We start from the raw sequence: 27,454 nt of genomic DNA on the forward strand, positions 1-27,454 counted from the left end.
CAGTGAAAACTAAGAATACTTTTGAAGTATTACAAAGTTGTGCTAGAGTTTCTCAAACCTCCTACCGGATGAGGTGGTACAAATATTTTCTAATGACTTGGGTATTTTGGAATGTGACGGGAGCAAATAAGAGAATAAGCAGTGGAAGCTGAGACATAAAAATAATGGCATTAATTGACTTATTGAAACAAGAGTTAAACTGCATAAAGCGGATAGAAATTGTAAGTATATCACACTTGGATATAGGGCCTACAAAATAACTAGCAAACTGCTAGTAATGGCAAGATTTGGCTTAGTTGAGATTCAAATACATACACAGTGAACAAGATTAGGAAATGCTCTCAAATGATATGTTCTCAAGTTAAAGGTAGAAATGATAGATTTGAATGTTTATTGTCTGTCATCTATGGCTCCAAACTTTCAATGCTTTTGTACAAATGAAAACCTCTGGGTTGCTTTGAAAGATGCAGCACAAGGAGTAACTATATCTTGGCTCATTTGTGGGGACTTTAATACGCCTTTATATCCATATGATAGGATCTTTGGAAATCCTGTTCACTTTTCTGAAGTGAAAGATTTTTCATATTGCATACATGACTTATTGTTGAATGAACTAGCATGTAAAGGGCAGCACAATACATGGTCAAATAAATAGCAAGGCCCAAATAGAATCTGCAATAGATTGGACAGAGCTTTTGGTAACTATGAACGGATGATGCAATGGGGTCAAGTAGTGCTGGAGTATGATGTGCCCAATATCTCTGATCACTCAGCTATGCTACTTACTCTAGATTTAGCTTATATGAATGTTAAAGTTCCTTTTAGATTCTTCAATGGTTGGGCTGACCATAGCAGGCTTTTATGTGAAAAATATCTGGCAAAAAAATTAGCTAATAGGAAAATGAGGAATGTGTGAATATAAAAAAGGCCATCAGGCCAGAGCTTACGCAATTGAATATGGAAGAGTTCAAATTTGTCTCACAAAGATTATTAAAGTCGGGTCTAATTTGATAGTAATTCAAGAGTAGATGAATTACCAGCGGGATGATGAACTAATAGAATAGAAAAAAGCTACTTTAGTGAAGTTAGAAAAATAATCCATGGTGGAGGAAAATATTATGCAGCAGAAATATAGGGTGTGTTTGATACGAAGGAAAATATTTTCCTGAAAATGTTTTTCAATTTTTCCATGTTTGGTTGGCTTAAATGTTTTGGAAAATATTTTCCTGATGAACAGAGAAGGAAAAACATTTTCCAAAACTCCTTCTCAACCTTCCCCACCCTCACCAACCCACCCCACCCCTTTTCTCCAAAAAAAGTTTTTTTTTTTTAAATTTCAGTTTTTCCGTTACCACCCACTCTACTACTCCTCCACCCCACACCCCTCTCGCAATTTTTTTTTACCTTAATTTGTTTTTTTGTAATTTTAAATTTCTATTTTTTTATTTTTCTGCGCCACCCACCAAAACCCCAAACCTCCCCCCCCCCCCCCCACTCGCACAATTTTTTTTTTTACTTTTTTTTTGTAATTTAACTTTCTATTTTTTCCGTTTTACTGTCACCCCCCCCCCCCTCCAAAAAAAAAATTTAAAATATATTTTTCAATTTTAATTTTTTTATTTATCGGTTTAAAGGTTCAAAATTTTACAAGTTTCAAAATTATGAATTCGGAGGTTTATGTGTTTGGAAGTTTACGGGTTTAGAAATTATAAAGTTTACGGGTTCGAAATTCCGCGGTTTTGAAAGTTTAACGGTTCGAAAATTTATGAAATTTATGCGTTCGGAAGGTTGTTGGTTTGAAAGTTTATGGCTTCATGTTTATTATATCCAAATTATTTATTAATACTCTTGAGAAGTCATTTTCCTTAATTTGCGTACCTACACCGGAAAATGAATAAGATTACTACTTATTTTCCAATAAAATATTTTCTTGGAAAACATTTTGCGGTATACCAAACACACCCATAGAGCTAAATAAATACAACTTGGTGACTCAAATACCAAGTACTTTACTGCTTTGCTCAAAGAGAAGAGCCAGAGGAACAAATCAAAATCAAGGAGCTTACTGCTTTAGATGGATCCAAACTAACTACACTAGGAGACATCAAAGATGAAATTGTACAAGTTTACAAAACTTTGATGGGATCAGCAGCCCAAATACCACCAGCTATGAGCAGACTGACAATGAAGAATGGTAATGTCATGTTTCACCAGTAGAAGCTTGAGTCTGTGCGCGGAAGTAATAGAGGGTCGCAATGCTACTTTCTTTAAGAAGTCATGGCACATTATCAAGGAAGAAGCGATAAGGGTTGTAAAGGAGTTTTTCACGATTGAAAGATGTACAAGGATATTAATTGTACAGTTATAAATCTAATACCAAAAAATAAAAATTCAAACACTGTCAAAGATACAGATCAATTGTCTGTTGTATTGTCTTATACAAGTTGATCTCCAAGGTGCTGACATCAAGGATCAAAAAGGTTATATTAGATGTTATATGTGATACACATGCTGGTTTTATACCTGGGAGAAAAATAGGGATAACACTACTCTAGCTCATAAATTAGTTAAGTCATAAATTAAAATTGACCCACAAAAGGCTTATAATTCTGCGGAATGGGTTTATTTAGAGCTAGTAATGATAGAATTAGGTTTTCCTAGCTAGTTTACAACATGGGTCCTTGAATGTGTTAATTATATCATCCTAATTAATGGTGAACCATCACAACCTTTCGATGTTGTTAAAGAGCTTAGGCAAGGGGATCATATGTATTCTTTTCCGTTTGATGTTGAAATGGAATACCTGAGCAGATGTTTAAGAGGCTAGCATAGGTGAAGGGGTTATGTACTTTGGAGGAGTTTCACAAGCTAAAAAGGAAAGAATTCTTCAGCATTTTGGTTTCTCGAGTGGTGAATTGCCTTTTAAGTATCTTGATATCCCATTATCTACATAGAAATTGTCTATAATTCAATGACAACCCCAGATTGAGAAGATAGTTACAAAATTTTCATCTTGGACAACTATCAAAACTATGCCACATAATTTTTCTCATTAGATAGCTTGGTGATTAATACAAATGATAGTTACCCAAAAAACAAATGTATGCCACATGAGATGTTGGCTGTCGTTGACGGGGTTAACGGACCAATGGGTATTCTTAACAACTTTGCTAACGGCATGGGTATTTTTGTCCCCACGGCATAACGGATGTTAAAGGTAGACTATTTTTGTAAGTAGAGGTAAATCTGACCCTTTTCCCTTTCTTTAATAAGGTATCATCTGACATAACGTCCAACGCATAGCAAAAAAACCCTATTACTTTTTTGTTTGCATGTATACAGCAGATGGTGTAAATGCAAAACATGATAAAACATATCTTCACTTGCTAATAAGAGACTTTGTTAGTCTACTATGGACAGTATCTAATCTGAAGGTATATATCAGTAGTTGTCAGGTCAAGTCCTTTGATAATAAACAGTACTTGAACTTTACTTCAACATAATGTTGGAACTTGATGGAAATATCACTTCCACAATCTGATTAAATTGTTGACACCGGCAGAAGCTACTAGACCAGTGGACCGTGATGCTGCTAAACTATTCACAGGTTCTTCAAGCAGAATCATCATCTTGTTGTCAGCCATATGCCAAAGCTCCAGGCACTAGAATGTACACAAGTTAACTAATATCAGTAACCAAAGTCCATTAATCATAGGAAAGGCCAAAATAAGGAGCACACATGAAACTTACATGTAACCCCCCCCCCCCCCCAAACCCCCCAACCTTTAATTTTCTTTCTTTCTTTCTTTCTTTCTTTGTTCTTTTTCCTTTAATTTACAGTAATGTTGCATGTTCTCTTTATCTTGCAGCATGTAATGAACATGCAGTCAGGATGTTATTGAAACAACCAACTTTGCATATAAATTGTGAACCTCCACGAGTTCATGTGATAATTAGCCAATGGATGCAACTCACAGAATTGATGACACAAAAAGAAAGAACTACCTACCTGATATGAACCAAGGACCAATACAGAAGGGTAACAAGGATGAAAAGTGCAGCAACGAAATTTTTTGCCTTTTACGCTTCGCTCATGCATGCACTGTTGCTCTCCACTAGAGCCAATCTTCCAAACTTGTACCATATCCTCACTGAGTGATGCTAGATACTCACCGGAACTGCTCCAGCATATAGCTTGGATTTTGGAAATGTGACCCTGCATAGAGGCCCCCAAAGAAAAAGAAAAAGTCGTCACAACTTGAACAACAACAACACAAAACCCAGCCATCAGTGGGTCAGTGGGTCTGGAGAGGGTAATGTGTACGCAAACCTTACCCCCATTTCCTAATAAAAACTCGTATAAATATGACGATAATAGAGAATCTATAAGTAATTAGACAAAATCTGGCACTGCCGCTAAGAAAGTGAGAGCCTATGGTTAACTAATGAGCATCATTTAGCGTCTCATAGGAGATGTTGAAACATATAGCTATATGGAAAAATCATATAGTCCTCAAAATAACAGATATTAACTGGAAGAATTTCCAATAAAATTAATGTGTAGGTAGAAGCTTTATTGTTCGGATGGAAATTGCAAGCTAAGAGAAAGACCAACAATGCTTAAGCCAAAACCACATAAAGGTACAGAAAAAACTATAAGAGCATGGATCACTAACACATTGCAGTATAATTAAGTCTAGAAAGGCCTGAAATGCTTTGATCATCATAAGATCATGTAGCAAGCTTTAGTTAAGAATAAGAAGGTGCAAGTCACTTATAGGATACAAGAAGCAACAACATAATGCAAAAGGAGGAAAAGAACTCAAGTTGTGCTCATCATTAAATCTAATGTCATTCTGTAGATCACTACATTACAACACAGAAGCCAATATCCTAAGGAAACTCTACTTTTATAAGCCCATGAAAATGGTCAGATATTCAAGTGTCCAAAATGACCCATTCACAGGTTTCAGTCTCCAGTCGGTTATAACCTGAGCTATTTAGGGAAAAGCTAAAAAAGAAACCCTCCACTCGGCTTTCTACCTTGCCTGCCACGGGATGCAATGTAGAAGTTTTGGTTCAATTAGAATACATAAGACTTTGTGGGGCAAATAGAACGACTGAGAAGAGGTTGACCAAGCCAATATAATGACGGTTTTTGGAAAAAAGATCAAAAAGCATCAGCACAGGTGAATGTAGCGAAAACTTGAAAATATATTCCGAGATATCATATTAAAAACTTAAAATACAAAACAATTTTAAAAACTTAGGGCAACGAAAGTGGTGCGAAAATGGCCCAACCTTCAAAGGATATCTACAGGTTTGAGTTGTGTCCACATCTATTAACGATACGCCATTCGCAACAGCAGCTGCAAGGTACTTCCCACGATTAGGCTGAAATCTAACTACAGTTGCACCAACCTGAAATTTGTGGGAGCTGATAAGTAGTGATGTACATAAAAGATTCTGTTACTGAAATACAGAAATAGGGACCAGAATATCATCATTTCGCAGCTGAACCTACTAGATTGAGGTATCAAATAAAGGTCTATCAATACCTTTGACACTCCTGCACAACCACCATTCTTAATGTTCCAGTATCGAATTGTACTAACATTGTCACAAGAACAGATGAGGTCCTCCTTGGTTGGATGAAAGTCAAGTGACATAACAGAGGCAGAATGGCCAGTAAAACATCGTATTGAGTGGCCTGGCTGCAAGGATACGACAAACTCTAATTTTTACGGGCTTGAACTATACTTATCAAAATTCATCAAAACAAATTAAGTTAAGTGCATGTACAAATGGATTGACAGTGTTCCGTCAAAGAACAAATTTGAAAAGCTAGAAGTCAGAACTTAAGCATCAACACTCTTTCAACAACTCAGGAGGAGAAAAGCACAATATTTCATATTAGAAGGATCACCGAAAGAATAACAAAAACATAGAAGTTTCAGTAAGTGGCAAAAACTCTGGGAATAGATGTAGATAAAATTTGAATGCAGATGAAAGAGAGGACGGTTGTCCATTTAGGCATTCTTTGACGCGCAGAAATGAAAATAGTTGGAGATATACTAATGAAGAACATTCACTATGGAGGATGGTAATTAAAGACAAATATGGGGAAGAGGGGCCTTGGAAAACAAAGAAAGTAACCTCTCCATATGGGGTAAGTGTTTGGAAGGCAATTAGAGCTCTTTGGCAAATTTTCAGCAACAAAATCAGCTTTAGAGTGGGGAATGGGCAGAACACCTCTTTTTGGGAAGACAACTGGTTGGGGCATGAGCCTTTGAAGACAATGTATCCTGATATTTTTTTCCATCAATCAGCAGCAAAAGGCCACTATCTACGATGTTTGGTCAGCTCAAGGATGGAATCTCACTTATAGAAGATTTTTAAATGATTGGGAGATCACCAGAATCACAGACTTCTACAACACACTCAATCAGTTTACGGGGGTGAATTTGAATGTTGATAAGGCATGGTGGCTGGGGCACAGTTCAGGAAGGTTCTCTGTTAAATCTTCTTATCAAGTACTTAATCAAACAAACATAATGACTGATCTTTGGCCATGGAAACACATATGGAAAGTCAAGATCCCTTACAAAGTGGCATGTTTTGTTTGGTTGGTAGTTAAACAGGCATGTTTAACACAGGACAATTTGAAGAAACGGGGTGTGCAATTGTGCTCAAGATGTCATCTATGTGGAAGAAAAGCAGAAACTAATAGTCACCTGTTCTTACACTGCACAGTGACTGCTCAAATTTGGAACATATTCCTAGCTCTAACAGGGATACACTGGGTCATGCCAAATAGCACCAAGGACATGCTGTGATGCTGGAATAAGGTGAGAAGAAGTGCAAGTGAGAAGAATAGTTGGGATCTGATTCCTGCCTGCATATGGTGGACTATCTGGAAAGAGAGAAATTCAATATGTTTTGAAGACAATGCCAGCTCAACTCAGAAGATAAAAATGAATTGCCTACTATTATTCATTTTTGGTGTAAACAAGAATACACAGTGGACACAGACGCTTTAATAGATGTTTTAGGGACTCTGTAAGAAGATAGGAATTTTAGTTATATAGTTTGGTCCATTCCTCTGTAATTATGGCCAGCACAGCCTTTGTGCTTCTGAATATAAAAATTGTTACCATCTAAAAAAAAAAATATATATATATATAGTTTCAGCTGATTCGAACAGCGTCTAAATTCACAGATACACTGAATTTGAGCAGAAAATTTCCAACCAATACGCAGAGATTCATCTGAGAGAATGTTCTATCACGATTGAAGAGTAATAGTCCTATCATCCGAGTAATGAAGACATAGAATGACTTACATTGTGAACATCCCAAATTTTGATAGTCTTATCAAGGGAAGAAGAAGCAAGCCGTGGCAATCTTGGACCAAACCGAACATCTGTAATTGCATCAGAGTGTTCCTCAAGTATGTACTTTTGCTCTTGTGAATCTGTGCACCATAATACAACCTACACCATTGCAGAGTAGAAACTATAACACCCAAAAGGACCCCAACAGCTAACCACAATTCAGATATGAACTCCTTATTTCACTGGTTTGTAAGACTGTTTCTTGAATACATGATAATTTACCATCTCAAGATTCAATATCACTACCTCTTTATCCCCACCAATTTCACTGGTTTGTAAGACTGTTTCTTGAATACAAGATAATTTATCACCTCAAGATTCAATATCACTACCTTTTTATCCTCACCATTTGCTATCAGCTTTCCATCTGATGAAAGATCGCAGCAATTAACTGTACCGGAACGGAAAGTCCCAATTTCCAAGAGTGCAATATCTATATTGCAGAAAAAAGAACGAAAAGTAAATAGCAAGAGTAGCAAACAGCACATCCAGAAAAAGCCAATATATTGAAGTCAGCATCAGTTGAAACATTTACTGGTGCCTAAGCAACGCGAGATTGTGCTTTCAGTATCTGCATTGTCAGAAAGGAAGAACTCTACAGAGCTATCCACAGATCCATGGTTTATGAGAGGAACAACATCAGCCTGCATTCGCAGACATATTTGGTTAGTTTGATTGTGCATCAATAGAACCACCATCTCTTAATTTGGAGAAAGAATGAGGACAATGGATATAATCCCACAAGCGGGGTCTGGGGAGGGCAGTGTGTACTCAGACCTTACCCCTATCTTGTGGAAATAGAGAAACTGGTTCCAATAGATCCTCCGCTCAGGAAAGCATAAGCACCACATTAATGAAAAGAAAACAAGTACGGACAACACTGAGAAGCCATGGATTGATATTATGTTAATATAGTATTAAAGCCAGTTTGAAGTCTTGGCCTGTTTTGGAAGTTTGACTTAGTTTTCTCCTGGTGTGTGAAACCAGTGGAGTTAAGATATCAAGTAAAGACTTCGCATGAAAATTGAACATCATATATTGATATAATCCATGGTTGGATTAGCATTTCCTTTGTACCAAATTCACTCAGGGCTATCTGTTTACTGTTTCTATTATCTCATTACAAGAATATTAGAAGAGTGACAGCCAGGCATTTCCCGATGCAATACTACTTTTATGGCGTCAATCAAAGAAAATCAGACTAAACTTGTTCCCCAGCACATTATCCTTATTTGACTAGCTGATTAATACTATGAGATTAGTTAATTAATTGGAAAAAAAGGGGAAACTTTTTAATTGAATCCTGGCTGCACAGAGTCCTCAACAAATTGTAAGTAATAGGGGAAATAATCCGTACAATTTCAGTTGATACCAATGTAGGTGAGAAAACAGCATCACTGACATAAACACAAGCTTTATAAGAATTATCATCATGACGCAATGCAGGCATCGATATCACATCTTCTGCACTGGGTACTGGCAGTGTAGTGGGCGCCGAACTTGGTAACAGACTGGTGTTGTTTGCAGTCCCTAAGCTGTTAGTCTGACCTGACGACATGAACTGCTTTCTCTTTTTCGTAGCATGGTTCTTTGAAGTAAACATGATAATGAAATCACACGAGGACGCCATAGTACAAGGACAAAAGTATATCCTTCACTAAACTTTCACATATGTAAGAATATGATGGATAGCAATGTCAGCTAATAGCCACAAATATAAATCAGACACAACTTCACTTGAATCAGTGACGCCAAAATTTCGTTAAGAATCATCAAAGTAGGGAACTAAGAAAAAAGAACAAAGATACTGAACAAATATACCTAATGATATGAAACTCAATGAAATCTGACGATGAAGTTAATCTGTAAGTCTTAACAGTAAATCTCATAGAGCCATCATTAGAATTTGTAAAGCGTCACACATTGGTTAAGAGAACGAGATGTTGTCTATTTATATATTCTGGGGCAATCATCACCTCATAAGCTAGCTTTTGAGTTTGAGTTAGGAGAAGATCTATTTTCGTATCATGTTATCAGAGTCAAACCCATCTCTATTCTTGGTTAACCCAAGTTGGGCCCATATTATGTTGTCACGCTCCAGATGTCGGTGTAAAGTGTCCCACATTGGTTGAGAGAATGGGATGTTGTCTCTGCATATGGTTGGTCAATCCTTACCTTATTAGCTAGCTTTTGGGATTGAGTTAGGCTAAAATATCTATTTTCATATCCAAACTATATTGGGTGTCCAGCGGGGTTAGGATAATAATCTATTTGAAGTCCCCCCCCCCCGAAAGTAATGAGGGGCAGGAAGCAGACACCACGCATTGAACCAGTTCCTTTTCATCCTTTAAAGCTTACTGCTGGGTAAAGTAGGAACATCTGGAATACATCATGGCACTCATTACTTCATCGTTGTACAAATAATCCATCAATAATAATAATAATGAAAAAACAAAGACATTTATAGAAATTTAATAGTATGTGCTAAACTGAAAGAAAATATATGACAGAAACTCATTCAAAAAGTGCTTGTTGGAAATTATATGGGGAGAGGGATGCAGGGTTTGTAGGAATATTTGAAATTTGTACACATTACACGAAACAATCGCACCTATTACTCCTCCAACTTCATATGAACAATTAATAACTCTAATGGATAGGATATTTAATGGGTCTGAGGTAAAAGCTAACCTGATCATCACCTCCAGAGGTGTTTAACAAGCTAACCTCCATGGTGGTGCTGCCACTAGCAACGCTCTTATCTTGTTGTTGGATGCTGGAACTAGGATTTTCTGGATGCTTGCCAAGAAGTGCAGACCGTTGACCTTGTTCCTGACTTTGATTAGTGTTCTGCAATTGCAGCATAAGCTCATCATTTCCCTAGCACTTTTTTACAAGAATAGATATCTTTCTAAAGACATCAAATACTAAGTATATCAAATAAAACAGGAACCTTCAGCATAGCTGAATCTGTGAGAGAGAAAAGGGGAAGACCCACTTGAACTGGCAAATCTCTGTCCAATACTATGTTCCCGCCGAAGTTTGAAAGGTCACCTTGATTCATATCCATATACTGGTCACTAAGCAGCATATGAACTTGTTGCTGAAGCTGTTGGGAGGGATGAGACAGGTGGGTAGTAGAGCTTTGTTGCTGAATAAGTCCAGACTGAAGCTGTTCTAGTCCCTATATACGGGGATATTAGTCAGTACATAGAAAGCATCCATGCCAGTGTCAATTGTAAACAGGTTGCATGTTGGAACTGCACAAATTCAGTCCAATTATAGCGACATTAAAGACTCAAAAAAATGTTTTCTTTCTCTGTTTGACTGTTTCTGATCTTCTCGTGGTTCAAATCTAGGTTGCTCGAACTTGGGTGAGAGTGTCCGGTATGGGTGCGGATCTAGAGGTCGGATCCTTAATGAAGATTCGGGGGTACGGATCCAGATACTAATACGGATGTGGGGATTCAGCTATACGGAAAACTTACAAGATATTCCGAGAAGCAGAAAATAGTGATCAAGAGGAGAATCCAAGAAGCAGATAATAGGAAAAGGATTGACGTAGAAATTTCTATATACGAGGTATTCCATTTTCTTCAATTTCACCCTAGCTTCTGTTTTGATTTAAAAAATCATTATATCTGTCACGAATTTCTCCATCTATTTTGGTCAAATTACCCAAAATGAGTTGACCAGATCCGGTACGGATTCCACACCCACACCACGTTGTGCCGACACGGATGCAACATGAAAAGTGAGGAGTCCGAGCAACTTAGGTTCAAATTATATTTTAGGGTACTCAACTAATTATACTCACTACGTTCAATTACAAATAAAAGCCAAGTGAAGCTGGACAAAAGTGCTTTAATTTCGATCTGAATGCTTCTGGTCTTCTCGTGGTTCAAGAAACGTTTTAGGGAACTGAACAAATTACACTCGTTAGAGTCCCCAGATGCAAATTTTGTCTACGACTATAGATGAAAATATACGCAATTGCATAATAAAAGGAAATACTTCCATATTCTTCCAAAAATATTTCTGGGATCAAGTGATAACACTTTATTTCTCTGTAAACACCTAAGATACACTCATGTCCAACATCCAGCGTATATTGACCAGATATATGCCATAGGCTTCGAACATCTGTGAACAAAATTGCAGATTTCACAACTAGCGAAAAGCTTCTCTAATGTTAAGTACCCAATGAAGGAGAAAATTTCCAAAAGAACATGCACAGTTACTATCATTTTATAATTAAAAGGACATGGATAAGCATTGTTTCACTCTTAAGTGATATATTCAATCATGTCATTGTGACTTTCATATACCACAGAGTTGAGTGCTTCAGCACCTTGAAAACTATTTTACAGCCTGATTATTGGACTTTCTTCAACATTACATTTTGGTGGATATTGGAAAAAGCACAGATAATAACCTTACCATAAAGGGCCATCCTTTCAAAAGCAAACTGTTTACTCCATGATCTGCTCCTGAATCAAATAAGAAGGTGAATTAGCTACACCATTCTCCCTTTTTCTCATTTAAATGGGATGGAGGAGGGGTATATCGAAGCTAGACTGATAAACATACAACTGAAAAAAACATTGGTAGAAAACAAACTCAAAGGTCGAACACCATTATTTATTAATTCTTGACCAATAATCATTCAAGTTTATGCATGTTATCAAGACTTAAATTTCAAGAGAAAAGTGAAATTAACTTTTCTGGAAGAAATAGAACAGATCTTCATTTTTTTCATGCTAAAATTAATCTTCACAAATTCATGCTACAGCAGTACACTGGTCTTCATCATGTTTAGAGCACTCATAAACAAGCAGAAGCTCCTACTTTAACTTCAAATCACAAAGAAGAGACTTTTACTGCATCACGGGCAGTCATCATTCAAAATGATTCTATCTAGTTTAACCTGACACAATATTGACAATTTTGATTATTGTTTAAAGTGAATTTGCTTTCATCTTGTTGAGAAGGGTGTGACTTGACCTGTAGCTGATGTGGCACTTATCCAAGTGACAGGCTGTTAGAGATTAGTTAGAGTCTGTTATAGGTTGTTAGTAGGTTAATGATAGTTAAAGTTAGGGTTCCTTTTCCCTTCCTAAACTTGCTCTCTATTTTTTCTTCTCTCTAGAATTAGGGTTCCTTTGCTATAATTAGAAACATGCCGCATCTAAAACCTCAAACAGGAAAACCATATGTTCAAAGCTCATTACTTCAATAAAGGATTTAATTGCTAATTGTTAATACCAGAAACTTCAGTGAGTGCTTTACCTGACTCGGCAGCTTTGAAATTCAAAGATGGATTCATCATATTTGTTAAGCTCTGGTCCAGCTTCAGACAACAGAAAAACTAAGCAGTTAGAGCAAAATGTTGCTATCAATTGCCTTTCCACTTCTTTTTTTTATGAGAAATGTTTATTTTTCTCAGGTTTCTTAGTATTTTATATATTTCTATTTATCATTCCATTTTTATACTTGCTTTTTGGCAGGAGGAAGATAGTTACTTGAGGGACACGGAGTTGCTGATCTTGATCAATTAGTGGAGGAAAAAAACTTAAATTACCACCAGGAACACTGTGTTGTATTTGCCTGAAATAAAACAACAATGACACTAAGGTAAACAGACGTCCTGCCATGAGAGCACCAGCAGACTTGGTTCAAACAGAGTACCCCGAGTGCTGGTCCCCATAGGTATCCAGATTTGATATGACGCTGTGATTTGCATCTAAATGCTGACCAAAACTTCCACTACTCCTTGTGTTTGCGGGTGTCTATAAAAATAAAAATGAAGAAAGAATGATTCAGATATGATGGCTCAAAAAGGAGGACAGGAATGAGAGAACTAGTAGAGCAATTGTTATAACTTTAAGTTTCGCACACCTTATTAGCCTCAGATAGGGGATTCCTCTGAGCTGGAGGGTAATTCTCGTAAACCCTTTTGGTTAAAGCATTTGTTGTCCCTGGACTTTGTTTTGTGATAACCTCATTGGTAGTCCCCCTGAGAAGCTGAGTATCGTCACCTTGCTGTTGCTTTTGTAGGACACCCTTCTGTTGCTGTTGTTGTTCCAATGTTTTCATCATTTGAACCTGCAACCCCAAAATCAGGAAAATAGATACTTTAACACTTTGTATAAATCGGCCAGGCCAGCTGAAAATAAATTTTTTAGAAAAATACATTAAAATGTGATTTTTATAAACATATGGACACACATAAATAGGACAAAACTAGTTGTTAAAACTGTGTAACACATTGCAAACATACCGCATTGTAAGATCCAGTAGTGCTTGAAACAGGGCTCTTAAACCGAACAATGAAAACATCCCAAAAGACTGACCACCATTCAAGAAGAAAACCAGCCGGAGCATCTATAGCTGGAAAACAAATGTTTATTCAAGAAAGCCAAAATCAAAATTGGAAAAGCTGAAGGAACTAAACTGGTTGTATTACTTACCAGTACGGTTGGTGACAACTTGTGCTTCAGCTTTAAATGTCCTAGCGGAAGCACCTAGTTTTCTCTTCACTAGATAATCATGTATATAAATATCCAACCTGTTGTGAGTTGTCCATCAAAATTAAAACTTAAAGCGAAAAATCTACATTATGATATTATGTAAAACAAGACGTCAAGAATAACAGGAAACCACAAGCATCTACAAAAAGCACTATAATCTACAAAAAGCACATATCACTTTTAAAAACATCCATTGGGGTTAAAACCCACATTATTAGACGTAAACCCACAAAGAAATCATTACAATACCCATTCAGCAAGAGAGAAAAAAACATCCACATACAGAGCCCAGGGCGAAGCTAGAGCCTTGTAAGGGTGGTCAATTTGACCACCCTTTGTCGGAAAATTATACTATATATATAGGTAAAATATTGGATTTTAAAGGTATATAATATATGTTTAACACCCTACTTCTTTTCAAGTATGAACAACTTTGTAAAAATTTCTGGCTTTGCCACTAAGAGAGGCCATTACCTTTTATATGAAGAAAGAGGCTAAGAACCAGAATAAAAAAGTGATGGCTAAAACCCCATCTCCAATAGATGTAAAAGCAGAAGAACCCAAAATCACATGCATACAACAAAAGAAATTTAACAAGGAAATGAAGTACACCCACAAAAATGCAAGAAGAGTGTAAGAGAAGCAGCTGGAATATAATATTATTAGAAAGTCTCTCACATTTTATCAGCCTCCATGGTGGTTGATTTTGATAGTCTCCAGGGACCTCAAAGACTGTGAAGAAGAAGAAGAAGAAGAAGAAGAAGAATGTCTGCCTACTGATTTACTTTAAGCTTTCTTTGAATGCTGCGTACTACACGACAAAAATAGGCAAAACAAAAGGGCAAAATCACAGTCCCTAAATAGAACATGCAAAGCATGGGCTCAACATTTTAAACTAAGAACTACGATTTGATGGTCAAAGGATAGTAAATTTATTAAGTATTTCCTTTGTTTCAAATTTAAATCACACATTTTGTTTATCCAAAGTTAATTTGATTAAATTTTGAAGCTAAATTAAATTAGTTCAACTTAGTATTTTAAAATTAAAATTAAAATATTCAAAAACTACACGAAAAGTGCTATAAATTACAATTTTTCTCATGTTAATTTGATAACAAAATATATTTTAAAATGTTGATCAAACTTCATATAGTTGGACTCTCGATAAGCAAAATGTATCATTTAAATTGAAACAGAAGGAGCATATTTTATTGGAATTTTGACTAATATAGAGTAAAAACAACAACAATAACATACACCATTGTTATCCCACAAAGTAGGATCTGAGGAGCGTATAATGTAGGCAGACCTTATCCCGACCTTTGTGGAGATTGAGAGTATCTTTTCTGGTAGACCCCAACTCAAAGAAAATTAAAAGAGGCAGATACAACAAGTGTAACTACAGCAAGATAAAGAGAAAAGGCGATAAGATAAGGTTATAGAATAATTAAATGGAAAGAAACAAGATATAGCAAAAGAAATCCACGAATAGGAAGCTACTAAAATATGACACAAGAAATAACACTACCAACATGCAAAGGAGACATGCATGCCTATCTACTAACCTTCTACCATAATTCTCAACCTCCACACCCGTGTATCAAGGGTCATGTCCTAAGTGAGCTTGAGCAGCACTGTGTCATGCATAATCACCTCTTCTTCATACTTCTTAGGCCTACCTCTACCTCTCCCTCAGCCCCACCATGACCAACCTATCACACCCCTTAATTCGAGCATCTATGCACCTCCTCTTCACATGTTTGTACCATCTCATTCTAACTTCTTACATCTTGTCTTCCACGGGGTCACTCCCACCTTGTTTCGAATAGCTTCATTCCTAATCTTATCTCTCCTGATATGCCACACATCCATCTCAACATCCTCACTTCTGCTACTTTCATCTTCTAGATATGTATGTTCTTGACAGGTCAATACTCCGTCCCATACAATATAGTCGGTGTTACGACCCAAAATCCAATTAGTTGTGATGGCACATAACTCAACCCGCTAGGTAAGCCAAGTATCCATAAACACAATCCAAATAAAAGTAACATGAAATAAATGATGAAATAATTGAATTTTTATAAATAACCCAAGGACTGGTAGTATAGGTTATGAGCCACTAAGACTTAGATTTACAAAACGGAAATGAAATAATTACAACATCTGTTTGGAATGTACATTAGCAGAATATAAATATAAAGCTACCAAGGACAAGTGATAGCCATAACTGGAATACAGGTATATCTTCATTGCTAGCTCCCGCCATACACAACAACATCAACTCCAAAATCTGCACGCAAGGTGCAGAAGTGTAGTATGAGTATAACTGACTCCATGTACTCAATAAGTATCTTAACTAACCTCGGGAAGTAAAAAAAGCAAGAATTATAAATGATACCTGGTATCATCTATACAACTCATAATTTCAATAAGTATAGAACATATATATGATCAAACCAGGAAATCTCAGGTAAAACCATCTTGACGCTTACAATTCATTATTTTAAAGTATTCTTCTCAGTCAACAATCTAGCATATAAGAAAGATATGCAAGTAAAGCGGGTAAACAGTCAAGGAAATTGCAAGTAAAGATGAAATGTAATAATGACGGGGTCATAGACATCTAGCCCAATCATATCACATATGAGAAAATAAACAAGAATACATGTATGTGATGAATGAATAACAGATCTCATGCTCATAGACTGGTATAAATGACGTGCTAAATTATAGGCATGTGCAAAGCGTGCTATCATAGCTCAAATCAACAATTTCATCACAAAAATAATAATTTTCAAGTTTATTCAGGAAATTAGCTTCTTTGTAACCTCAAACATGATTCAAATAGTTCACAACAATGTTACAAATACGAGAAACATTATAGCTTAAAGCATAACAATCAATTCTAGGCATATCATAACCTAAAAACTACCTCGAGCGTGGATAAACACTCTGGTGCTAGCACATGGGCTCAAACCCCACACAAATGCACACATATAGCACGTAACTATCATAAATAATTCAGGCAACTAGTACCTCAACTAAGTTTAGATAAGATACTTACCTCAAGCAAGCCAAACAATACTCTATAAGCTCCACCATGCACAAATCGACATCCGAATGACTAGAAACTAGCCAAAAATAACTCAAAAATATCAAAAAATGCCCAATGAAACAAACCCAATCGACGAAGGTTAAATTTTTAATCAAATACTCAAAGTCAACCAAAAAGTCAAACCTCGGTCCCGCACCTCGGAACCCGATAAAACTCACAAATTCCAGTAACCCATTGAATTACGACCCCAACCCTACTAATTTCACTCAAATCTGACTCTAAATCAACGTTCAAAACTCAAAAATTCACTTTATGAAAGTGTAGGCAAAAAACCCCCCAAATTTCCCTTTAAAATTCATAATCCAAATGCCAAAATCGAAGATAGAATCATGAAATATAATCAAATCCGAGTAGAAAGTCCTTTACTCAATCCATGTGGTGAAAATCCTTTCCAAAAATCGCCCAAATCCGAGCTCTCCAACTCAAAATATGATAAAAGGTCCGGAATAGAGTACTTATATGCACGACCAATGGTACTCTACGCGACCGCGATCCACAAATATACGCTGCCACAATTAACTCTACGCGTTCGTGGCACAAGACTAGAGAACGCGATACACAAAGCTGAGATAACTATGCGAAAGCAAGAGCATCGTTGTGAAAGCAAAAAAGAAACCATTGACTAACCAGCTTAGCCAAAACACTACGTGAACGCGTAGAAGCAAATGCAAACGCGAAGAAGACCAGTCCTCCCAACATACACGAACGCGATCACCAAGTCGCGAATGTGATGAAGTAAATCACCCAGCTCGCATAATACATTACGCAATCGCGGTCTCCTAATTGCAATCGCGACGAGGAACTGAAACACCAGAACACAGTAGTGCCAAAATGAGCCAAAATCCGTCAGAAACTCACCCGAGCTCCTTGAGACCCCGTCCATACATGCCAAAAAGTTCAAAAACATAACATGGACCTACTCGAGGCCTCAAATCACACATAACAATATCGAAACTACGAATCGTACCTCAAATCAAACTTGATGAACTTTTGAATTTTCAACTTCTAAAACTCGTGTCGAACCATATCAAATCAACACGGAATGACCTCAAAGTTTGCACACAAGTCCCAAATGATATAACAAAGTTATTCCAATCCCCAAAACTACAATCCTAACCCGATATCATCAAAGTCAACTCTCAGTCAAACTTATAAACATTTCAAACCTTCAAATTTCTAACTTTCGCCAAATAGTGCGGAAACCTTCTCGAAACATCCAAATGCAAATATGGGCATACGCCTAAGTCCAATATCACTATCCGAACCTGATGGAACCATCAAAACTCCAATCCGAGGTCAAAAACATAAAAATCAAACTTGGTCAACTCTTCCTACTTAAAGCTTCAAACATGAAATTCATTTTTCCAAACTAATTCTGAATCACCTAAAAACCAAAACCGACGATTCACACAAGTCATAATACATTATATGGAGATATTCAAGACTTCAAACAACTGAACAGAATACAAATGCTCAAAGTGACCAGTCGACTCATTATAGTCGGTCTAACTATAACTTTGTAGAGCTTACTTGTAGGTTTTGGTAGCACCTTCTTATCATACAAAACTCTGAAATCTAGCCTCCATTTATAAGCCTCCATTTATCTACCCCGCTTTGATCTAATATGTGGCATCCTCGTGGATCTCTCCACTATCTTGGATAATAGATCTGAGGTACTTGAAACTACCTTTCTTGGGGATGACTGGTAAATCTAGACTCATTTCCACGTCCTATTCAAGAGTCAGAATTAGCCTAGACCTACTTCACCTGCAGAGGTTCGAAGTTTCTTGGGTTTGGGGGTTACTATAACCGCTTTGTTGAGGGGTTATCATCCATTGCAGCTTCATTGACCAAGTTGACTCAGAAGGGTGCTCCTTTTTAGATAGTCTGATGAGTGTGAGGAGAGCTATCGGAAGCTCAAGGCTACTTTTACTACAAACCTAATGCTAGTTTTGACCACAGGTTCAGGGCCTTATACTATGTATTGTGACTCTTTGTACATTAGGCTTGGCATAGTTTTGATGCATGATGGTAAGGTGATTGCCTACGTATCTCGACAGTTTAAGGTCCATGAAAAGAATTACCTTATTCATGATTTGGAGTTGGTAGCTATTATGCACGCACTCAAGATTTGGAGGCATTACTTATAAGGCATATCATTTGAGGTCTACACTAATCATCAGAGTCTTCAACATTTGTTTAAGCGAAGGATTTGAATTTGAGGTATCGGAGATGATTAGAGTTGTTAAAAGACTATGATATCTATATTGTATTATCCAGAGAAAGCGAGTGTGGTAGCTGACGTCTTGAGTACAAAGGCAGAGAGTATGGGTAGTTTTGCATTTATACCAGCTGTGGTTAGGCCATTGTGTCACGGCCCAAAATGCCGCCTTAGGCATCGTGATGGAACCTAGTCTCTAAGACTAGGTAATCCGATTACTTACAACAATTAAGCCAGTTTAACAATGATATTTTAAAATATTATTTAATATAAAACATAAAATAAAGGTGAAACAAGCATACATGACAATAATCACAACAACCTCCTAAGACTAGGTAATACATAGTCACGAACTCTAACTGAATACATAAAAGGATCTCAAAAATCGAAATACAATATTGTTCGGATAACAAAATGACAGTGGAATAAAAAGGAAAGAACTCTTAGGGACTGCAGCGACCAAACAGCTCTACCTTGATACCTCTCGATCAATAAGCTAGTTCTGCATGAGTCTGATATTTCCAATAATGTACAGAAGTGTATTATGAGTACACCATGGTTGGTACCCAGTAAGTATCAAGACTAACCTCAGTGGAGTAGTGACGAGGTACAAGTCAAGACACCTACTAGTCAAAATAACTTGTGCAGTATAGAAGTATAAAGCTAATAATAAAAGCAGGAATTAGTAAATGGCAATAAGAATCAATATGTGATATAAACAGTAAAGTAGTAAGAACATCATTAAAGTACTAGTGAAATCAAATAAAGAAAATAAATGACAACCAATTAATCAAGCCGTTCTAACACAAGTCTCACAATGAAATTACTTCGCGATGCCGCATCTCATAATCACAAGTCACGAGTCCCAATCATAGATCATACGCTCACGACACCTCGTGCCCACATTTTCAATCACCACTGCATGGATAACTCACATGCCAATATCTCAATCCGCCCAACATGATCACTGCCTCACAATCACAAACTGCTTAGTATGTTCATAGGCTCATAGTCACAATTTGACTGGTATGGTCACAGGCTCACTATCACAATGGAAGCTGATAATATAAGAATACATGGGCATGATCAATAAATGTCAAGTTTTATACTCCTGAACTGGTATAAGTGGCATGTTACGGTATATGCTTGTGTGAGTGTACTATCATAGTCCAATTCAACAAGTAATATCAAAGATATCGAGTACCTCATTAAAGCAACACAACAAGTCACGTAAGGTGTATGGAATACACAAGTAAAATTACACCATCACACAAATATCATCAACATAATTCCCCCAGGCCATCACACATCTTCCCTGGCATTTTCCACCCTTATCTCTCCATATTGATAATAGCATAATAGCCACCCTTATTGCTCTACCTAGACATTTACACAATATCCACCCTTATAACTCTAATAGACACCCGTATCACTCTGATAACCACTCGTACCACTCTGCCATGACAATAATACAATAGCCACTCGTATCGCACTGCACAATCATCAACAGTGAGATGACACCCTTATTATCACGCCTCGACCATCAGGAAGCATGACCGATGCTCAACCGATGGTCGGGGCATGGCAAGCTTGGTATCAGAGCCTAAGGTTTTAAAGTTTCCTAGGATGTCTCAGAGCCGTGTCTAGTAGAGTCCTTCTTATCAGTGTGTTATCGACCATATTTGTAATTAGAAGGCTACTTGGGCATTTAGGAATAATAGCCTTCTTTGATGTTCTAGATTGTGTGATAAAGCTTATTGTAAGATTGTCCTTTCTTTAACTCATGCATTGCTTTATCTTTTAGTACATGGCTCCTGGAAGAAAGCAAGAACTAGCTGAGGAGCCAATGCCACCCTAGGAGTGATGGTTGATTCTATACCTGGTGATGCGGGTGAGCACCCGAGGAGTGAGGATATTATGCCAGTTACTACACCGCTTGATTCTACTACACCTACGCTGACTATACCGATCCCTACTTCTACTGAGGGCACAACTATTCCACCTCCAACCCCAGCTTCCGGTTTCGATGTTTCTGATGGGGACCTTAGGGGAGCCATATAGATGTTGGCTCAGATAACGACTTCATAGTCCCGGAGATTGAATGTTGCGCCTACTTTTTCCATCCATCAAGGGGATTCCGCTAGTTCTAGGGTGAACAGGTTTCTTCAGTTGGATCCTCCAGTGTTCATAGGTACTGATCCCGAGGAGGACTCCCAGAAGTTTATTGATGAGATGCACAAGACTCTCTGAGTTATGCGTGCTACAGAGATGGGGGGAGTGGAATTGGCCTCCTACCGCCTGAAAGAGGTGGCCTATTCTTAGTTTGAGATGTGGGAGGAGTCCCGTGAGGAGGGGATCACTCCGGCGAGGTGGGTGAGTTTGACAACACCTTCATTGATCATTTCTTGCTTGCCGAGACTAAGGCGGCCCTTGCTGCTGAGTTTGAGAGCCTAAAGCAAGGTAGCATGAGTGTGTGGGAGTACCATATGAAGTTTGTGCGCCTGTCCAAGTATGTTATTCACATGTTGCCCATTATGGAGGCTAGAGTGTGTCGGTTTGTGCAGGGCCTTAGCCCCTTGGTTATTAATGATGCTGCTACAACTGCCTTGAATTCTGATATAAACTAGGGGAAGATGGTGGCGTTTTCTCAAGCCATGGAGATCCGCAAACTGAAAAATAGAATGGAGTGAGAGGGTAGCAATAAGTCCCAATCCGCAGATAACTTTTGTGGTTCTTTCGGTGGTAGTGGTGATAGGTCAGTGTTCAAGGGAGGGTCATCAGGGTCATCCCAGTCCTTCACTCAGTCTTCGATGAGTGCACAACCATCAGGTCCCAGTCAGCAACAATAGAGTCATTTCAGGCCCAATCAGGGCAACATGGGACCCCACCAGCAGGGTCAACCTGGAGGTAGATTCCAGCAGCAGCGAAGGCCCCCATGCCCTAGGTGTGGGAAGATGCATTTTGGGGCCTACTTCCTGGACCAACCCATATGCTACAGGTAGGGCATTGATAAGTTGGTATTTTACCAACTTATCTCATATTTAATCTTAGATTTTTTCTCTGTTTGGTTGATTAAATCATGTGGTTAATGTCATTTACTTATATTTTACAGGTTTTATGTGATTTAGAAGTGATCGTGAAGAAACCAAGTGAAAACGATTCAAAAAGGAACTAAAATGAACAATGGGCAGATACCTAATGAATTACCCTTCGCGAACGCGAAGGAAAGATCCCGAAAGCAAAGACACTGAAAACTAACTTTCGCGAACGCGAAAGGGAGATCACGAATGCAAAGATGTAGAATACAAACCTTCGCGAACACGAAGAACAAATGGGCGAAAAAATTGCGCAGTTCTGGAATTCACCTTTTTGACCCCAAAACCATTTAATACATGACCTAACATATTGGAAAGTATTTTTGAATAGTCTTTGAATATTTTTGCCATATCTTGAGAAGAGAACACAAGTTTTGTATCTAGGGTTCTTGCACACACATACTTGGGTCTTGCAGATTTGAAGTTTTTGGTTGAGAATTTCTTACCCATTTATGTTCATTTTTTTATTTTCTTACTTTCTAATATATATCTAAGTGTGTAGTATAATTTTTCCAACACTTGAATCTTGTTTATGGGAATATTCATATTTAGTATGGATTAAATATCTTGTTGTGTGTATGTATTGAACGATTTTTATTTATATTGAAGTGAGTTATTGTTTCTTTAATTATTCTTGTTCTTAATATTTCCAAAGGGATTAGCTAACCCTAGGACTCGCCCATTTATTTCGAATTAATTTTGGGAAAGATTAATTAACAAGAATTTGAGGCGTTAACCCTCACTTTATATATTCTACCTAGGGATAGGATTGAACTACTTGTAGCCATAATCGTGTGTGTTTAATCTCTTAATTATTTTAGAGATGATTCAATTAGGAAACCTTGTTAGTCTTCGGAAGAAGCTAATAAAGAATTATTACCCGAGGCTAATTAACATAAACTCGCTCATATTTGTAAAATCGTGAAATACTTTGGATCGTTACTTGAGTGTAATTCCCCATGCATCCATGTTTGTAGCCATTAATCATTTTACTTGCTTTCTAGGTTAGTTTACATTTTACAGTGAGTTATAAATGTTTTCTCAAAACTATTCTAAGTGTTTGGCTTAGCATAATAAATGATAATTCTCTTACACTCCTAATTGCCTACATATTATTCTCTGTGGGATTTGACCCCGACTCATAGTTACGTATATTATATTATATGTGACCGTATCCATTTATTTTTTAGTAGTGGATTTGGACGTCATCAAAATTGGCGCTATTGCCGGGGAACAATTTGGTGTATTTAGGTTGTTTGATGTCACGACCTGGATTTCCCGCCCTCGGGAGTAGTGATGGCGCCTACTCGTAGAAGCTAGGCAAGCCATGAACTTAGAAATCACTAACTCCTTTATTTTAAAACTTTTTACCAATTATATTAACAAGGAAATAAACAGTTAAATAACAGCGGAATATGAGATTAAGCGGAAGTCATAAATAAATATAAAACCAGAATGTTTCGAAAGTCAATACATGCCTCTGCCCAGAACCTGGTGTCACAACATCCACGGACTACTAAGAGTGCTAAATACAACCGTTTGAAAGAAATATAATACTGTTTGTCTCGAATACTTGAGATAACAGAATATATAATAATATAGAGGAGACGTCGGGGTTGCGGACACCTGCAAGGCTACCTCGGTGTCTCGGTGGACTGAAGGATGGCTTCCGAAACTGCTGACCAAATGCTGCTCCAGTATCTGCACAGAGTACAGAGTGTAGTATCAGCACAACCGACCCCACGTGCTGGTAAGTGCCTGGCCTAACCCCGGCGAGGTAGTGACGAGGCTAGGACCAGACTCCAGATAAACCTATGTAGTTATATAACATATGGTGAAAAGTAACAAGTAATAAGCAATTAAAGCTGGGGAAGGGGAAACATGCTTCGGGGGTAGCTGACAAAACAAAATAACAAGAAATAACAAGGAAGCTAACAATATAACTTCTAACACAGATAAAAAGAAGTAAAGACAACTTTCACTTTCAATTTCCATCTTGTTGCAGGCGTGCAACCCGATCCCATTTCTCATATCTTGTGGTAGGCGTACCACCCGCTCCCATTTCATTATATCTTGTGGTAGGCGTACCACCCGCTCCCATTTCAAAATATCTTGTAGTAGGCATACCACTCGCTCCCATTTCATAATATCTTGTGGTAGGCGTACCACTCGCTCCCATTTCATTATTTTGTGGTAGGCGTACCACCCGCTCCCATTTCATTATCTTGTGGTAGGAGTACCACCCGCTCCTATTTCATAATATCTTGTGGTAGGCGTACCACCCACTCCCTTTTTCAGTTCGTCACACAATCACAAGAAATCCCGGCAAGGGAACATAAGTGATATAATAACTTCCCGGCAAAGGAACAAAAACAATATAAAAATTTCCCGGCAAGGGAACAACGATATCGAAATAGTCATCCCAGCAAGGGAGAATCAGCTATAACCAATCTCACTTAGCTGGTACTCAGCTCAATTAATGGAAATGCTCAGTCATAGAAGATCATTAATTAAAGCATACAAAGTGTCATTCAAGAACACAACAACTTCCAATTTAAGACCCACAGTTATGCTTGACACCAACGTATAGATACTCGTCACTATACCTATACGTCGTAATCAACAAGAAGCAAGTAGCAAGTATGACTCAACTCCTAATCCCTCAAGCTAGGGTTAGACCAAACACTTACCTCGATGCCTTGAACACCACTCAAGTCTCAATTATAGCTTTACCCCTCGATTCCACCACCAATCCGCTCGAATCTAGTCACAAGTTACTTAATTACATCAATAAGTGCTAAATGAATCAACCCCAATGCATGAAAATGAGTTTTCTAAAGTTTTATCCAAAAGTCAAAAATCACCCCCCGGGCCCACATGGTCGAAACTTGAGGTTCAGACCAAAACCTGATTACCCATTCCCCCACGAATCCAAATATATAATTTGTTTTGAAATCGAACCTCAAATTGAGGTCCAAATCCCCAATTTTAGAAAAACCTAGGTTCTACCCAAAACACCCAATTTCCCTCATGAAAATCTTTGATTTGAAGTTGAAATCATGTTAAAAGATGTTAAAGAGTGAAGAAAATGAGTTAGAAATCACTTACCAACATTTTGTAGAAAAAAGGTTGTTTGAAAAATCGCCTCTTATGTTTTTGGGGTTTTGAAAAGTGAAAAATAACTGAAATTCCCGTTTATTTATACCCCTCTCAAGCCCCCTGTGCGGACCTCATCAAATGGACCGCGGCCGCACAGGCCTCCTTGATGACCTGCAGTTCAGCACCCTGTGCGGACCGCACAAAGGCGACTTCGGCCGCACAGTCTCCACCGCGCTCCACACAAAGGCGACTGCGGCCGCACAGCTTCTACCGCGCTCCGCACAAAGGCGAACGCGGCCGCGCTTGCCCCTCCGTGGTCGCACACGATTTTCCGCGGACCGCACTAAAGGGTTCAGAGACCTGCAACTTCTTGGACCTGCAACATCTGACTTTCTAAGCCTAAGGCATCCCGGAACCTACTTGAAACTCACCCGAGCCCTCGAAACTCCAACCCAAGTATACACACAACCTCAAAAACATCCTACGGATATATTCATGTAATCAAATTACCAAAATAACATCACGAGCATCAAATTAAACCTCAAGATCAATGAAATTTCTCAAAACTCTTTTAAACATCAAATTTCTCAATTAAGGTCTAGATCGCGTCAAACGACGTCCGGTTTTAACCAAATTTCACAGGAATGACTCAAGTCATATATAAGACCTGTACCCAGTGCTGGAACCAAAATACGGGCCCGATACCATCACCTTCCAATCAATTTTCATTTCAAATTTCCTTAAACAATTTCTGAAAACAATTTCGCTTAAAAATTCATTTCTCGAGCTTGGGACCTCGGAATTCAATTTCGGGCATACGTCCAAGTCCCATATTTTCCTACGGACCCTCCGGGATCATCGAATCATGGATCCGGGTCCATTTACCCAAAATGTTGACCGAAGTCAAATTTATTCATTTTAACATCAAAACTTAGCATTTTTCATAGAGTTTCATATTTAAGCTTTCCGGCTACGCGCCCGGACTGCGCACGAAAATCGAGGTGATTCTAATGAAGTTTTCAAGGCCTCGGAGACATAGAAATCAACTGAAAGTAAGTGATGACTCTTTGGGTCGTCACATTTGAAAAGTAAGCGTACGTGCTTTGGTCCAAACTTGTGAATATTTGGGTAATTATTTTTCTTATCTTAGTTTATTTTTCTTGTTTCTTAGTTTTTGAAAAATGGCATTATGTAATGAAAATTGGTCGGATGATAGTTCATACTTTGATGACCTTTGTCCTTATTGTGGAGGACCACACTCATGGCAAAATTATTTAAATTCTCCTGGGAGTGGATTTTGCGCACAATCTCAAACTCATGAGTGGAGTATATGTGATAAGTGTGGTGGTTAAAATGGCCATTGGGAGAATTGTACTTATTTATTGTTACCTTTCCCAAACCCTTGCTATGATGATTCTACCTTTGTTTGAGATAATGGAGAGTTCAAGCTCATGGTGGAATGCCTACTTGAAGGCAAAAACAAAGAGCAAAATGCCTTGGAGGACCTTTTGAAAAATAGTTTCCAAAATGATTTGGCGCTTGAAAGGTTGAACTCACAAATGGAAGAAATACTTGAAGCTTTAGAGGTCCATAAAGCCTCAGAAGTGAATGATAGCCAATGATCTCCCTTAGAGGTTGAAGCCGAAATTTTTTCCTTGGCACTTGATCAAAACCAAGAATAACTTCAAATGTTCAAAAAAATGAGAGGATGATGCTCAGTTGGAGTCCATTCTTAAAAATGAAAAGCACAACTTGGCACTCGAGGACTTGAAACATGTTTTGACTTAAACTGATGAGAATATCCACACTTTGGAAGACTAAACGAAAATATTGGTTGACACTCGCTATGCCCACCAACTTGAGAGTGTGGAAAGAGGTCAAGAAGAGTCCGACTTCGAGGAAGAAAGTGAGCGTTATTTTGAGGAATCAAGAATTGAACATCCGCCAACTGATTCCATGGTTGTTAGTAATACCAAGAAAAACAAAATTAGAGTAAAC

At 37.9% G+C, this 27,454-nt stretch overlaps 1 protein-coding gene across 4 annotated transcripts; it reads right to left on the minus strand.

Annotated features, from left to right (window-relative positions):
- Positions 1-3,227: 3,227 nt before the first annotated feature.
- Positions 3,228-14,748, minus strand: LOC104246300 (transcriptional corepressor LEUNIG-like). Of its 4 annotated transcripts, none has more exons than XM_070156524.1 (18): positions 14,602-14,743; positions 13,864-13,961; positions 13,674-13,783; positions 13,292-13,498; positions 13,082-13,182; positions 12,916-13,000; positions 12,683-12,743; positions 11,834-11,883; positions 10,347-10,577; positions 10,085-10,243; positions 8,751-8,981; positions 7,929-8,037; positions 7,726-7,826; positions 7,343-7,492; positions 5,559-5,714; positions 5,302-5,421; positions 4,010-4,216; positions 3,228-3,662 (listed from the first exon to the last, which is right to left on the minus strand). In XM_070156524.1, the coding sequence occupies exons 1-18, from the start codon at positions 14,616-14,618 to the stop codon at positions 3,525-3,527; spliced, it is 2,331 nt and encodes a 776-aa protein (XP_070012625.1). In that variant the 5' UTR covers positions 14,619-14,743; the 3' UTR covers positions 3,228-3,524. The 4 variants fall into 4 exon arrangements, with proteins under 4 accessions (XP_070012625.1, XP_070012626.1, XP_009800398.1 ...); XM_070156525.1 differs by having other exon boundaries at positions 10,392-10,577; positions 14,602-14,742; XM_009802096.2 differs by lacking the exon at positions 8,751-8,981 and having other exon boundaries at positions 14,602-14,741.
- Between the last annotated feature and the right edge of the window lie 12,706 nt (positions 14,749-27,454).

Source organism: Nicotiana sylvestris, chromosome 9 (genome assembly GCF_000393655.2).
Source record: "Nicotiana sylvestris chromosome 9, ASM39365v2, whole genome shotgun sequence".
In the NCBI taxonomy this organism is placed as follows: domain Eukaryota; kingdom Viridiplantae; phylum Streptophyta; class Magnoliopsida; order Solanales; family Solanaceae; genus Nicotiana; species Nicotiana sylvestris.